At 44.4% G+C, this 13,560-nt stretch overlaps 1 protein-coding gene across 1 annotated transcript; it reads right to left on the bottom strand.

Moving 5' to 3' along the window:
• Positions 1 to 1,673: 1,673 nt before the first annotated feature.
• HEMK1 (HemK methyltransferase family member 1) lies at positions 1,674 to 11,377 on the bottom strand (the record flags this gene model as incomplete). The annotated part of the gene is made up of 7 exons (XM_010082328.1): positions 1,674 to 1,710; positions 2,057 to 2,170; positions 3,985 to 4,080; positions 5,030 to 5,135; positions 5,877 to 5,926; positions 9,141 to 9,205; positions 11,225 to 11,377. Coding segments are annotated over 7 exons (621 nt in total), but the record flags the coding sequence as incomplete, so codon positions are not given.
• Positions 11,378 to 13,560: the final 2,183 nt, after the last annotated feature.

The following is a 13,560-nucleotide window of genomic DNA, read 5'->3' as shown; positions in this document are numbered from 1 at the left end:
CATAACTTCAAGTAGAGAGCGTTTGGGGCACGGCAAACTACTGGAGTGCATAGCACAGTGGGGAGGATAAATGCAATGCTGAGTGGTACGACAGAGTAAAAGCCCAGGGGGTGAAGAGAGGATCCAACTGGAGACCCGAGCACTGGCACCTCAGAGAGAGCTCGAGTATCTGCGGAAAAGCAGGGCCAACGTTCAAGAGTTAAAGAACAAACTGAAGAGTGAGGAGTGTGAGTGTGGGAGAGATAGAGGGGAAAGGGATTAGATATAAAGCTCTCTGAATCTGCTGGAGCCTTCCAAACGGACGCATTTTGCTGATGCAGCTGACACCTAATGTTTCTGGCTATGCACTGCCAGTTCAGCCTGGACAGAGAGCCTGATAGCGCCTGTCACTGTGGGGACACTTCCACTCCCTCCTCAGTGCTCACCTCCACTGGCCCAGCAAGAGCTTCAATTCAGACTGGCAGACCAGGTCCTTCGCTTTGCTTTCTTTCCTTTCTTCCCTGGCTAGCTATGGTCAGGAAGGGAACTTGCAACACCAGAAACAACAGCAAGAACAGGAAGCAGTTCGAATTTAATCCTTCCATTATTTATAGTGTCATGATGTTGACTGTCCGTTTCAGGGACTTCTCTCAGTGCTGTTTCAGGCAGCCCTACTCTGAGTCATTCTTCCCAAAGAAAAAGATCTCAGTTATTCCCACTGTCAAGAGACTGGGTCCTGCTCCAGACTTAGCCTGTTGACAATTTCTGTAGAATCCATTACACCTCCTGTTTTTCAACTTCTCCATCTGCAAAACTGGAGTAGCAATTCTGGCCTTCTTTGTAACGTTTTGCATTTAAATACCTTACACAGAAGTTGGGCATTTCAGTTACTATCAGAAGCAATATGAGGATGCCAGAGGTTCATTCGGGTCTGCTAGCATGTTTGCAAACATAATAGCACAGCAGTTCTTGTAAGGACACTGATCTGAAGCACTATCTTTACTACGATGTTTTGATTGTTTCTGGCAGCATCCACCAAGTGTCAGGTGCTGTAGATTCAGACGGTGTAACATGTGCACTGATCCTTCAGCAAAATGTCACTCAGCAGGACTGAGAAACGAAGGTTGCTTTGCTGTTGGAGATCTACTCCAGAGTATCAGGATCCTGGAACAGAACTGAATTTTAAACGTGCAGGTTAGTCATGTCCCATTATACCAGCAAATCCACATGCCAATATAAGCCAGAGTTTGGATCTATCATCCAATCTGGTCACATTCTACGCATCTCAAGGCGAAAGAAAAAATGAAATTCCTTCTAGGTCAAATGGGCGATCTGACATGTTGAGAAGTTTTATTTTTAATGTATTTCTTTGAAATCTGCGACCACAGCAATGAAATATCTGGAGTTGTGAACTCTACCATATTGGGTCCTGAGATTAATGAGTCACTTTAGCAGAGCAAACTAAAAAGTTGCATACAGTTCCCCAAGGAAGGTGAAACATTTTTTTTTGAACTCTTGCATCACCGGATGAAGTCTGTTATCAGGAAACGAGGGGGTCTGCCACTGCATAGAGAGTTCAATGCACTGGGGAATGAAGTGGAGATTACTTTTGCCACGCAGAACTTTCAACAAGCTGTCCAGCAGGGGTCACCAGCAAAAAGCACATGCAAGAAGAGTTATTTCTGGTACAGTTGTCATCTGCTTTGTTTTTGGATGTGCAGAAACCTAGGCCTGTGGCAAAAACAATGATCAGAGGTTTAAGTCTTGCTGGGGAGAACATTCCTCTAACTCCATCCTACGCAGCAATTTTCCAATGTCAATAATCTGACCAAACCTAGCCATCCCATCACAAATGCTTACCTGCATCAGAATTTCTGACTCAGAAACACTTGCCAGACTATGTCAGGATATTAGAAGGTTGAGATACTTGAAGGGAGCCTCTAGCTTGTTAAAGATTGGTTTCAGCTGTGAACTTTCTTTGGCTGAGTTCATTCAATATATCAGGGTGCAGGGACCTAATCTACAAAGGACACAGACCTATATCTGAAGCAAATATCTGAAGGTAAAACAGACTTACTTGCCACAGAAGTCCTTGTGAATGGCACGGAGGATGAGTAGTAAATGGGGGTGTGCCTGTAGCCAGTTCTCCACCATATTTGGGTGTCTGGGATCAACTTCCAGAAACACACTCCTGAAAGGACACATTTGGGAGCAGTAAGTGGGTAGATGCACACATTTAGGTTGCTAAACTGATAAACATAAAGGTCTTTCTTTCTGGATGATTCCTATCAGTGCAGAAAACGAGGTGGTCAGCACGCTGCAGTCCAATAATCCTAAACTAAATCATAGCTGTCCATTTAAGATGTAGATCCCAATTGCTTCTGTCAGAGGGAGAAAATGTTGATCTTGGGGGAATTCTCACGGTACTCCTCTGTGTGAGCAGTTAAACTCTTGTACCCAGATGTAAGGATCCCTTTTGAACCTTATATAGAGATACTGCCAGCTCTGTCTTTTTGAGGTCCCCAAAAACTTAAGGCCTCAGAAATTTCAGGATGCAAATGCAAGAACACCGAGCACTGGACTGGGAGCATGAAGTTTTTCTTTGTGGTTGTCATTAAGGCCCCGTCGTGAGAGTCACAAAGCACAAGTGAGTACACACATTTTCCCATAGTAAATGTCTCCATAAATCAGTTTGAAAACACCACCATCATTCAGACCATACAGTCCTGCATCCAGGACTGTACAACGGACTGAGTGCAGCAGCGATAAGGGAACTAATCCGACAACCTCAGCTAGTGCCCAGGGCTAGGCCTGGATACTGCAGGGCTGCTTCCATCTCTGCTGCAGCCAGGCCTTATGCCACCAGCCCATTTCCAAGTCTCCCCTCCTGGAACAAGGTAGAACCACCCCAGCTTACAGGCACGTGGAGGCGATGGAACTGGCTACAGCCCATGACAGCACAGCAAGACACAAGTTTAACAGGCAAAGAACAGAGGCCAAGCCCCAACCATACCCTCTCCTGAGAATTCTTAAGATTTCCCACACTGAATACTCCCTATAAATTCACCAAACTACAAGCTGGGTGTGGATCTCATTCCTGACCTTAAAAAACTTCCACTACTCAATGAGGGCTCCACCTTATATAACAAGCAAAAAAGGAAAGGAAAAAAAATAATCCTAACAAACAACCTCATGGGACCAATCTCTGTTGCTGGAATGTTCTGAGGAGCATCTTCCGCTCTTGTGGTTATGCAAAGCACAAGGAATCAATTCTTCTGCATGCAGTATGCCTCTCAATATTCCTCTTCCTCTTCTCAAAAAAGTAGTTTTTCAATGACCTCTCTTATGCTGGTAAAATGTCAGGAATTTCCAACAGGATATGTGAATGCCCTGGCCCACAGTCTTTTGGGGATCAGCATGTTGATCTTTAAGCACAAAATGGATCCCACACGACAGGGAATAGGAACAATCAGTCTTGAGTACCAACCATGGAGAAATATAACATTTAAGAAACTATTCCTGGCTGATCTTCTTTCTCCTGGGATATTCAGCATTGTACCCTGGCACAATAAACAAGTTTCCCCTAATTAAAGGGCGGGAAGGAGTAGAGATCTACATCCATTCTCACAGAGTTCTGTATTGCTTCTCTTTCTATCAGTTTTTCTGCTTAGAAAGCTTCCTTTTTTTTCTTTTTTGCACTGTCTCTGCTGCTCTCTTTTGTGTTCTTTTTGTTGCTGCTTTGACCTTTAAAGATCTACGCTTCACTAATGAGTATGAAACACCACCACTGGTCAAGGAAGGCCCACATCCCTTTATTACCCAATTGCAAGCTAATTTTGCTTATACACACGTCATTTTTTAAACTGCTACTACTAAATGCGGCAGGGAGGGGCAGACATTTTTGCAAACTATTTTCCCTCTGTACCTTCCCATATGAAAAGAAAACAGAAGTTATAGAAGTGAATGAACAAATGACATGAAATTCAAACAGATAACCGTGCTTACCCAGAATCCTTCAGAAGAGAAGGAGCCAAACCCAGAATCGTTTTGATGACTCTCATCCCATCATCTCCCCCATCTAGTGCATCAAGGTCCTCATAGCTGGAGTGTGGGAATAAGAAGACGTTAACAGCCATTCATGTGGCATGAACCACACTCTTGAGGAGGCATTGCCCCACACTCCATGGAGAAAGGTCCACCTAACTCACCTGAATTCCTACAGCAGGTGCCAGCACTCATAGCTTTTATGTAAAATACAGGGAGCAGGAAGGCAGCTACCACTAGACTGAGAAACTCCATGAGAAGCACAAGCAGAAAACATCCCCTGAACTCTTCCTGAAAATTATGAGCCAACTGCAGCCAGGGTCACACAGTTCAAACACGTGGATCTGTCCTCTCTGTGCTAGCTGGAGAGGGAGGCAGAGGGTCGTATAGCACAGGGTCACCTGCTTTATTTCAACTGTGCCAACAGCCAGACTGTGCTGCCTTCTAACCTAGCAGAGCAAATTAGGATGTAGAAAGCTCAGCTTTCAGAACCTGCTCTGGTGCACATCTTGCACTTGACTTTGTCCTGACACGCATGACAACTAATCCTGAACAAGAACCAGCACACACAAAGTAGTTCCACATCCCAAAAGAGTTTATTCATGTTTGTGTGCTTAAGACAAATATTGGGATGAGAATAGGTTGCAGCACGTCTACCCCAGTTTCTTTCCATCACAAAAAGCTGCTCGGATTACTTACGCTTCTTCTTCATAAAGTCACACAAATTATGGGGGGGGAAAAAAAAGGTCTAACAGGAAAAATGTTCTGGAACAGTTTTGGATTGGAAACTTGTTAATTTCAAAGTCTGTGCTTTTTCCATTTTTAGAAATCTTTAACATACTTTGATATTGTTTCAGACCTGCAAGCAGTATCAAAGTAACACTGTATTACTATATACCATAGAAACACACCTACACTATGTTTTGTGTGCAATTGTGTGTACTATAAGGAAGCAGACAGAAAATCTTGCTTCAAGGAACAGGAGAAGAAAACTCAATTTGATTACCAGAGGATTTCTGCATCCAAGAAAGCCATGTCTTCATGGAAGACATACGGGGGGTTACTGACTATGAAGTCTACAGGGCCCAAAAGCAGCAGCTGCTCGGCAGAACCTAGAAAAGAAAAAGAATCACAACCAACTCTCAACCATAGCAACCTTCCCTATAAGTTCAATGTCAAAATCCTATCCAGGAAACTGTCCCTCCCGACACACACGCACACATGTATTTGGTTCTGCTTCTCTCTGATAAAATTTTGCACTAATGAATCTACAACACTGGAGCTCCTGGCTCCATAGCTCCTGGCTAAGAAACAGCTGACCACTTATCCACCTCACTGTCTGAGCCTCACCAAATGGCAGTTTTAACTGGTTTCAGCTGGCTCTGGGGAAGACAACAGGTATCCTTCCCTGGTTCGGCTCACGTAATTTCAGATGAAGAAGGCTGGACATTTAATCTAAACAAAATATCTGGCCTCCCTCTAACACTAATGGAGAGACAGGTACCTACATGTTTATCTAAAGCATGCATACCAGCATGGAATGAGTAACCGTGTGTATACATTTGCCTCTCTCTAGAAACACTAGAAAGCACTTGGACTACCAGCTCAAACACAACCTTTAGACACCTAAAAACAGGAACAATTCACCTTCTGATGCAGTCAGGGACTTCTCTCAGCTGATCAACTGTCCTGGAAATCTCTGAAGGAAAAAGCTTCACTGGCTCACTTCTGAGTGACATTTTTCTCCATTAACTTCAACACCCTCCCGACCTCTGCATCCCAAAGGGGTCCCTTGGCTGTCTCTCACACCTGCCTCCCTCCACTGAAGTAAAAAAGGAGAATGAAAAGAGTACCATACGAAACATCATGGTGAAGGATGTGGATCCTGTCCTGGAGTTGCAGCCTGTAACATTTCAGATGCAAGAATAGAAAGAAGAAAGATTTTATGTGGATTCATGAACAGCACATTCTATAAACAGACAATTAAATATCACACCTCTTATCTGATACACGTATGCGCTACCCCACTGACTGCAGCTGGATTCCTCTCAAGCCACAAGGGAAGTTTAGGATCAGTTCTTTGCCCTGTGAACAACATTCCAAGCAAAGAGCACACTGTGCACCCGTGCTGATTCCTGGGTACAGCTCCTGTGCACCCAAAACCTATATGTATCAGCCGTTGCCATATATACAGCAGCACTCCCTCACCCTGCTGCATCTGGGTACAGCTCCTGTGCACCCAAAACCTGTATGTATCAGCCCTTGCCATATATACAGCAGCACTCCCTCATCCTGCTGCACATTAACTACATCTCCAAGGCCTCCCTCAGCTAAGCTCACCACCCCTGAAAAGAAAAAAAAAAAAACTCAACAAAATCACCTGCTTCAAATATGTAACCCTGCTACTGTAAGTGGAGACAACACGCTCACGTTTGCCACATTCTTTCTCCAGCCCCTTTGATAATCTACATCTTAACAGTGTTCTGCCATCTGAGCATATTTTCCAGGTATCTCTGGATCTCATCTCACATGCCAGCATTAAGGTGATGAGATGTTCCTGTACACTACCAGGAGGCCAGCACATGCAGTGCAGCAGAACCCCTGAGCCAGGCAGAGCTAGGAAAAAGGACTCCTTTAGGGACAGCTCATGCACAGACTGTACAGTAGAATGTATTTAAAATGCACACTAGGATCTCTCAGATGCTAGTTTCTAACTCATTATCTTCCTTGCCCCTGACATCTCTGTGCAGGGAGAGGAAACTCATGTTCCAGTCAGTGCCTTTCATCTGCAGCTAGACAGCCTCAGGGCGCTCACACCAGCAGAACCCCTGAAGGTACCAGAAGACACAAACACCTCTCCCTTACCTGTGACATGTGAGCAAGTAAGCATGCTGGCTCACTATTTTTAAGAAACAGGTCTATAAACACACTGGTATTTCTTAGAGAGAAATCTTGGCCAAGATTCTGATCTGACTCACTGCACTAATCCAAGGTAGAACAGCCTTGAGACTGCCAGACTGCCACCGCACGGTGCTCCAGCCTGTCACAACCTGGCATGATCCATCCCTTGCTCCCAGCTTGCTACAGACTACGTTTGCTGCCAGGCAAAAACAGATGAGACAGTGATCCCCTTAAACCTTAGGAGTTGTGAGCAAAGTTCCCTTGATGCTCCTGTGACAGGAAAGAGAGGCCAGTATGAAAGTAGCCTTGGTGCTTGGTGTCAGCCTGAAACTATAGAAGTCACAGAAAGGGAGAGCATGAGACAGCAAGGAGGGAACAGAACCTCTAATTCCTCAGCTACATCAAAATACCTCTCTTCTCACCATTTCTGCCTCTGGCTTTTGTGAAAACACTTGAGCAATGTCAGAGGAAGCACTTTTTCAAAGTCAGAAAGACAAGGCTGATCAAGATCTGCTGACAGAAAGACTCCAAGCCTCCCACAGGAGATGCCATTCCCCGGGCCTATGGTACTGCCCTGTCAGCATACACAGGCATCGAGAAAGGGAGGAATTCCTGCATCTGTCTGCAGCGTGCCCACATATGCAATCTGGCACTAGGACTGATTTAGTGAGAGCAAGACTCACCTAAGCATCTAGAGAACACAGCTGTGACAAGGGAGCTCTGAAAAAGCAGGAACCAAGCTGGCTTCAGACAAGCAGTGACACGGCTTATCCTGCTGGCTCCTCTCCCAAGAGCTACAGGGCACCACACCATGGACAAGATCACAAGGAGGCAACAAAAATATCCATGGAGAAATATGAGGTTCTCTGGCATTGCATTTACACTCCCTCGGCCACTCTTGAGCCATCAGAGAGTGTTAATAAGCAAGATGATTTTTCCCAGATGCCAGAGCAATAATCTACCAAGGAGGTAAAGATCTGGCCTGCTTTTACTACATGTATGAAAATTGCAACAGAATTTGGTTTGACACTTGCACATCAGAAGGAAATCTCTGCTCCCCATTCCCTACAACTGGGCTAGGAGGCAAAGATTAATCGTGAGGTGACAAGTTTGGGAAGGCTTGTTCCTACACATCACTTCAGAGTCATGTAAGAGCTGGGACTGGGCTGCAAGAAGTGAAGAGATGCAGCTTAGTGCAGCCAGAAACAGAAGTAGCCTGTCTCTGTAGTCACAATGCTGGCAGCAGCCTGGGAAAAAGGGGTATATGGGCAGAAATGTCAGTTAATGAGCACCACTTATGACTCACAGCTGTGCTGGCCTCCATAAGACGTAGCAATAGGAATTCTTTCTGAGACTGCTCTAACGAACGCATAGGGCCCAGCATTTTCTGAGGATAAGAATACATAGTAGAGCTCTATACCTTTTATGATGTCTACAGAGACTGGGATCCCACACTCAAACACATACTGAGATTCTAGCTCCGGTGCTCGCTATGTGAGTGACATTCCAGAACAACCAGGGTTAAAAAGAACCAGCTGAGGAAGTGGAGCCACTATGAGGGACAAGGTCAACCTGATACAGAGTTGTTCTGACACCAGGCACAAGACGCTTGATTCAGCAGCTCTGAACATCCAGCCACTGCGCAGGTGTGCACAGCATGGGGCCCAGCAGCACCGTTCTCACCAAACCCAAGACTGCAGGGAAGATGCTGAGGGATACCACACTACCACGGCAGAGAGCAGGTGCTATCTGAGTGTGCAAGCTTATATCTGGAGGAGCAACGACAGAAACAAGCACAGCAGTAATGACTTAGGGAGCCAGAGAGAGAAAGGTTCAGGCTATACTTGTGCTTAACCTCCTCAGTGTCATACACATTCTTAACTACCTGCTACCTTGAGTTTCCCAAGTTCATAGAAAGGGATAAGTAGTTACCATTAAACACTTTGAAAACCCTTGGAAGACAGACAGCATTTATGTACTACTGTTTTATTTAGGCTGCTGTCTTTGCAAAGCACTTTCACAAGTCAAAGGAAAAAAATAGTCCAGTAAACAGAAGCATTTTTTCCTGAATTCTCACACACTCCAGGAGTTTAAACAACTAAACATACCCTTTTTTTCCAGTGGTGATAAACATGAATCACATGCTCAAATAATGAGGACTCTTGGTTGTTCTCAAACAATAGTTTACAAAAAATGGGTAATATGTGGGCTTGTACCTATGTGCATTCTCCCTGGTGAGATCCACAGCAGCCTTCTCTTTATCCACAGCTATCACCTGGCTCTGGGAAAGAAAAAACAAACAAACAAACAAGTATTACAACATAAAGGTTCCTGAGCACACACACTCTGCCAAAAGGGCCATGCAAGACAGGAACTTTTGACAATTGACTGTTCACTCTTGGCTCCTAAAAGGAACAGCTCATGAAGAACGCAGCTCAGGGCACTGATGGGATCACAAGTCAGTTCTAGCAAGGCCACTAAGATGACAGAAGGCACTCTGCAACAGTGCCAGCAGCCTACCAAAATAGACAGGCTTCTGACCACACCAACTCAGCTGACAACAATGGAGTCACACTGACTCACATCACCTGATACGCTCACAGCCCCTGGTAGTGCGAGACTCTGGCTAGCCAGGGCTAGACACAGGTTAAAGGAAGATCATGTCCTAGGCTTCCCCTCTCTAACGTGGATGGAATCTCTCCTGGCATTAACAGAACCACTTGGACAGAGGGTCTGGCATTTTCCATCTGTTACGCAGACACCTTTTGCCTAGTTACTCCACTGCAGTCCTTACACCACATTCACTGCCTGTACTGACTGCACGTGCTTGACTGTGCATCAAGTATTTGAGAGTCCTCCACCACAGTAACATTAAGAGATAGGACTATACACTTAGAGATTTATTTAACCTTCCATTCCACCTTGGGAAAAGTGCAGGCAAAGGCCTGACTTCTTTTTGCTTTGCTTCATGTTTTGTAAACACAGATGTTGGCAAGTATTTACATAGAGAAAGCATGCTCAAAGAAACTACTTCGCATTAGGAGATGATGATGTGATCAGCCATGGTTCCTAGGGGGATTAATTTCACAGCCTGAGACTAGCACCCAAACACATGAAGCTGACCCTTAAGGTGACAGATATAGCTGAATCCATAAGTGAAAAGTTGCTGTTGTTTTCTCAACACCTTAGTGCCAAATTCTGCCTCAAATACTAAAGAGATCACACATAGCGTAAACTCCACTTAGCTGTCAGTGTGGCTACCGCTAACTCTAATCAGTCAAGGCTCCTTATTTCTCTGGGCACAGCAGTTTGTGTCAGTCAGCTGGAAAAGGCCTGTTATCTGTCACAGGGACACACTGACACCGCTCTTTAACTTAACAGGCAAGGAAAAGAGCATGAAGTACAGCTCAGGAAATTAGAGTAATTATACTTTGAAGTTGTGAAGCTCAAGTACTAACTTTATCAGGTCACTGGGAGGAGGAACGCAGGCAGCAACCTCTAATTCTTGCACTTCTACAAGAGGAGGGACTGGCCACTGAAATCCTTGTTCACAAGAAGGAACTGGTTGGCATGCAATTCTGAGGAAAAAGGAATATTTTTCCCTTAACTACATGCAATCTTGGGTTCATTTCTCTTTGTTTACAAACAGTATCTCAGTAAGCATGTTACATGCCACAATAATCAGGGGAAAGAAGGGCTTTGGTCGCTCAGATCTCTGTCCCCTTCCTGCTCTTTTCACTCTGTTCAGCGGGTGTGGGTTGTTAGTAGGGAACAAAAGACCTCAAAAAAGTGGTTTGGCAGTTGTAGCAGTGTGATGTATGCTTGTCGTATTGATCCCAACTACTGACACTTCTGTGGTAATCCCCTTCATTTAGTCCTCATTCTTTTAGGGACAAGATCTTTCAATTCACAGCAAGGTGACTTTTAGAGATGACTATCCCATAAATTAAATTAATAGAATATGTGCCCATGCCTCTTGTCCACAGCCCAGGATATTAGCTTAAACCAATGCCCACCAGTGCTTCAAGCTAAGGTGATTGATAATGAGCTGCAACAGCTGAAGAATGAGCACATTTGCTCCTTTCATTCTGACTATGTCTCCTTGCAGACAGCTAAGAGAGAGCAATTCCTAAATATTCCTCTTCTACCCAGTATCAACTCATAGAGCCTGTCAGAGACCTTAGCTGCTGAAGTCCCAATCAAACTAAATAAGTTTGTGAAGTCTCAGTGAAGGCTAGTAGAGTGGGATTGTCCAGTAACACGGGCATCTACTGTACCACGAGCACTGAAAAAATCTCACCTGTCGCAGTTTGCACAATAGACTCAGAGCAATTGCTCCAGAGCCACAGCCGATCTCCAGGATCACAGGATGAGGGACAGGAACAGGGAAGCAGACGCCTGAATTCTTCTCACGTTTCTGAGATTCTTCCTCCACAACTAAAGAGACAAGATCCTAACAAAAACAAACAAAAACAATTTCTAAGGGAGCTGCGACTCACACCTTTGTGGGCTGAGGACTGGAGTTTAAATTTCTTGACTCTGTAGCCCAACAAAATGTATTTTTGTTGTTAATTTTTAAAACACAGATGGCAGCAATCGAACTGACATGCCAAAAGTCACTTCAGCTCCATCTCCCCCACAGGGTGCTTTGATTAGAAACAAAATCCTCAGGATAAAATTTCCCACAGATCCTCTAAAATCTTCAATTTTTAGGGAAAAACAATAACCAAACAGCTGGAGCACATTATCTTCTGCAACACCATTTTATTTACTCCAAAATTTCAGCTTTCACAATTTGTAAGCTTCAAAATTTAAGATTTCTACACTTTCTTGGTATGGTAAGTAATCTGGAGGCAGAGGTAAAGCTCCTAACAGCATCTAAACCATCAATCCAACCTACAGATGAAAAGCAAAGGCAATGAATTACTAAAAGACCCAAATGAGCAGCTCCTTGCATGGATTTCAGATTGTGGCCTCCTGTTTTTTGTTAGTACAAAATCACATGGAAAAGATTTTTATCCATGCTCCTGGATCCATATGTGTCTCTGCCCTTGCTGCCTCCTCCCTCCTATAAATCTCCTCTTTTCTTAATCCCTTGGCAATTTCATCTAAAATCCAACACAGCAGGAGAGGTCTCAAAGATATACAGTTCTAAGGTTTGTGAAAATGAATGAGAAAGCACACATGTGCCTTCCTCAGACTGCAGCACAAAGTTTTCTTGCTATTCACTGGAGAAAACTATAAGACAGAAACCTTATAAACACCTTGAGTGCACCAGCAGCTTCAGCAGGTGCTCACAACTCCCTGCAATCCTTATGCTTTCATGGCACAAGGGTTCAGAAACAAGGCCTTACTGCCCAAGGCGTTCCCATGACAGCTAAGTTATTTCACTTGGGAGGTCTGCTCTTGGATCTCTCCGGTAAATCCAGAAAGCTTTAACAACATTTACAGAGAATAATTGGCTTGATTTTGCCAACAAGCGAAAATGAAAGACATTACCAGGAAAATTACTGGCCTTCCATTTTTACAAGGAATCATAGAATCTTGCATGTTCTTGCCATAAACAGGGATATTTAAAAGCAAGATGTGCTGGCAGGCAGATAAGCCACTCTTTAGTAAAGCAATGGCCTTTTTCAGGAGCCAAACTGGGTATGCTTGTACATAAGGGCATAAGCCCTTCCTTGGATATATCACTCTAACGGGGGTGCAGTGTAATAGATGCTTTGTGCAAAATTGTAGTTTTTATGAAGATATTTGTTGCTGTTGGTCATCCTTCATGCTAGGCCAATTTGCATCTGTAGTACGTAGGGAGGGAGGACGCAAACAGGTATAAAAACGAAGCGTTAGGGTAGATGACCTTCAGTGAAATATCCCCAGCAGCAGAGCATCTGAGACACGGGCTGTTTTGTCAGACAGTATTTTCTGAGGTTTCCCACAAGACATGAACTGCTTTTAAACATATTAACGTACTGTGCCCCTGCATGCAAGCACACACCCAGTGCTTAGAGAACAGAAGTGAAGCTTGCTCTACACAGTCTGGGACAGAGAAACAGGCGTATTTCAACATTGTCCGAGCTTTGCACAGCCAGGCAGCTTCAAACCACTCCATTTTAACAGAACCCTTTGGCTGTTGTTGCTGAAAGAGCCTAAAAGCATAAGTAAAAAGGAAAGACTTGGTTTATTTGAATGTGTAAACACTCCGTATTTCTTCTAGTAACATTAATTCTTCTTCAGATCAGCTTTTCTAAGCCTTTGCCATTTTCAGCTCAGCTGTGTTAGGCTGTGGTGATTTTCCAGTACCCTGGCTCTGCCAACAGCAGCCTTTTGGGAGCCACTGGCTCCTTAACATTCTTCAGGCTCCTTTTCAGAGCCACAGCCTTTCGGGACCTTCAGGGGCTTTTTAGCAACAAGCACCTTTAACCATTTTCATCGTTTTCTCTCAAATCCTCTCTGGTTTTTGTGCTTCAGTGATGAGCTCTGTTGTGCTCAAAGACAAAAGTCCCAGAGGGAATAAGAAGCAGGCCACAGGCTGGAGGGCACTATTCCGAAAGGCCTCTCTCGGAGGCATGTCTTCACTGCAAAGTTAACATTGGTGACTAATACCTGTGCTAGCCTCAGCCAGGTATGAGGAACCAC

The sequence above is a fragment of the Pterocles gutturalis genome, unplaced genomic scaffold (assembly GCF_000699245.1).
Source record: "Pterocles gutturalis isolate BGI_N339 unplaced genomic scaffold, ASM69924v1 scaffold19399, whole genome shotgun sequence".
Classification (NCBI taxonomy): domain Eukaryota; kingdom Metazoa; phylum Chordata; class Aves; order Pterocliformes; family Pteroclidae; genus Pterocles; species Pterocles gutturalis.
Note: the sequence above shows the minus strand (reverse complement) of the source record. Positions and strands in the feature narration are given on the sequence as shown.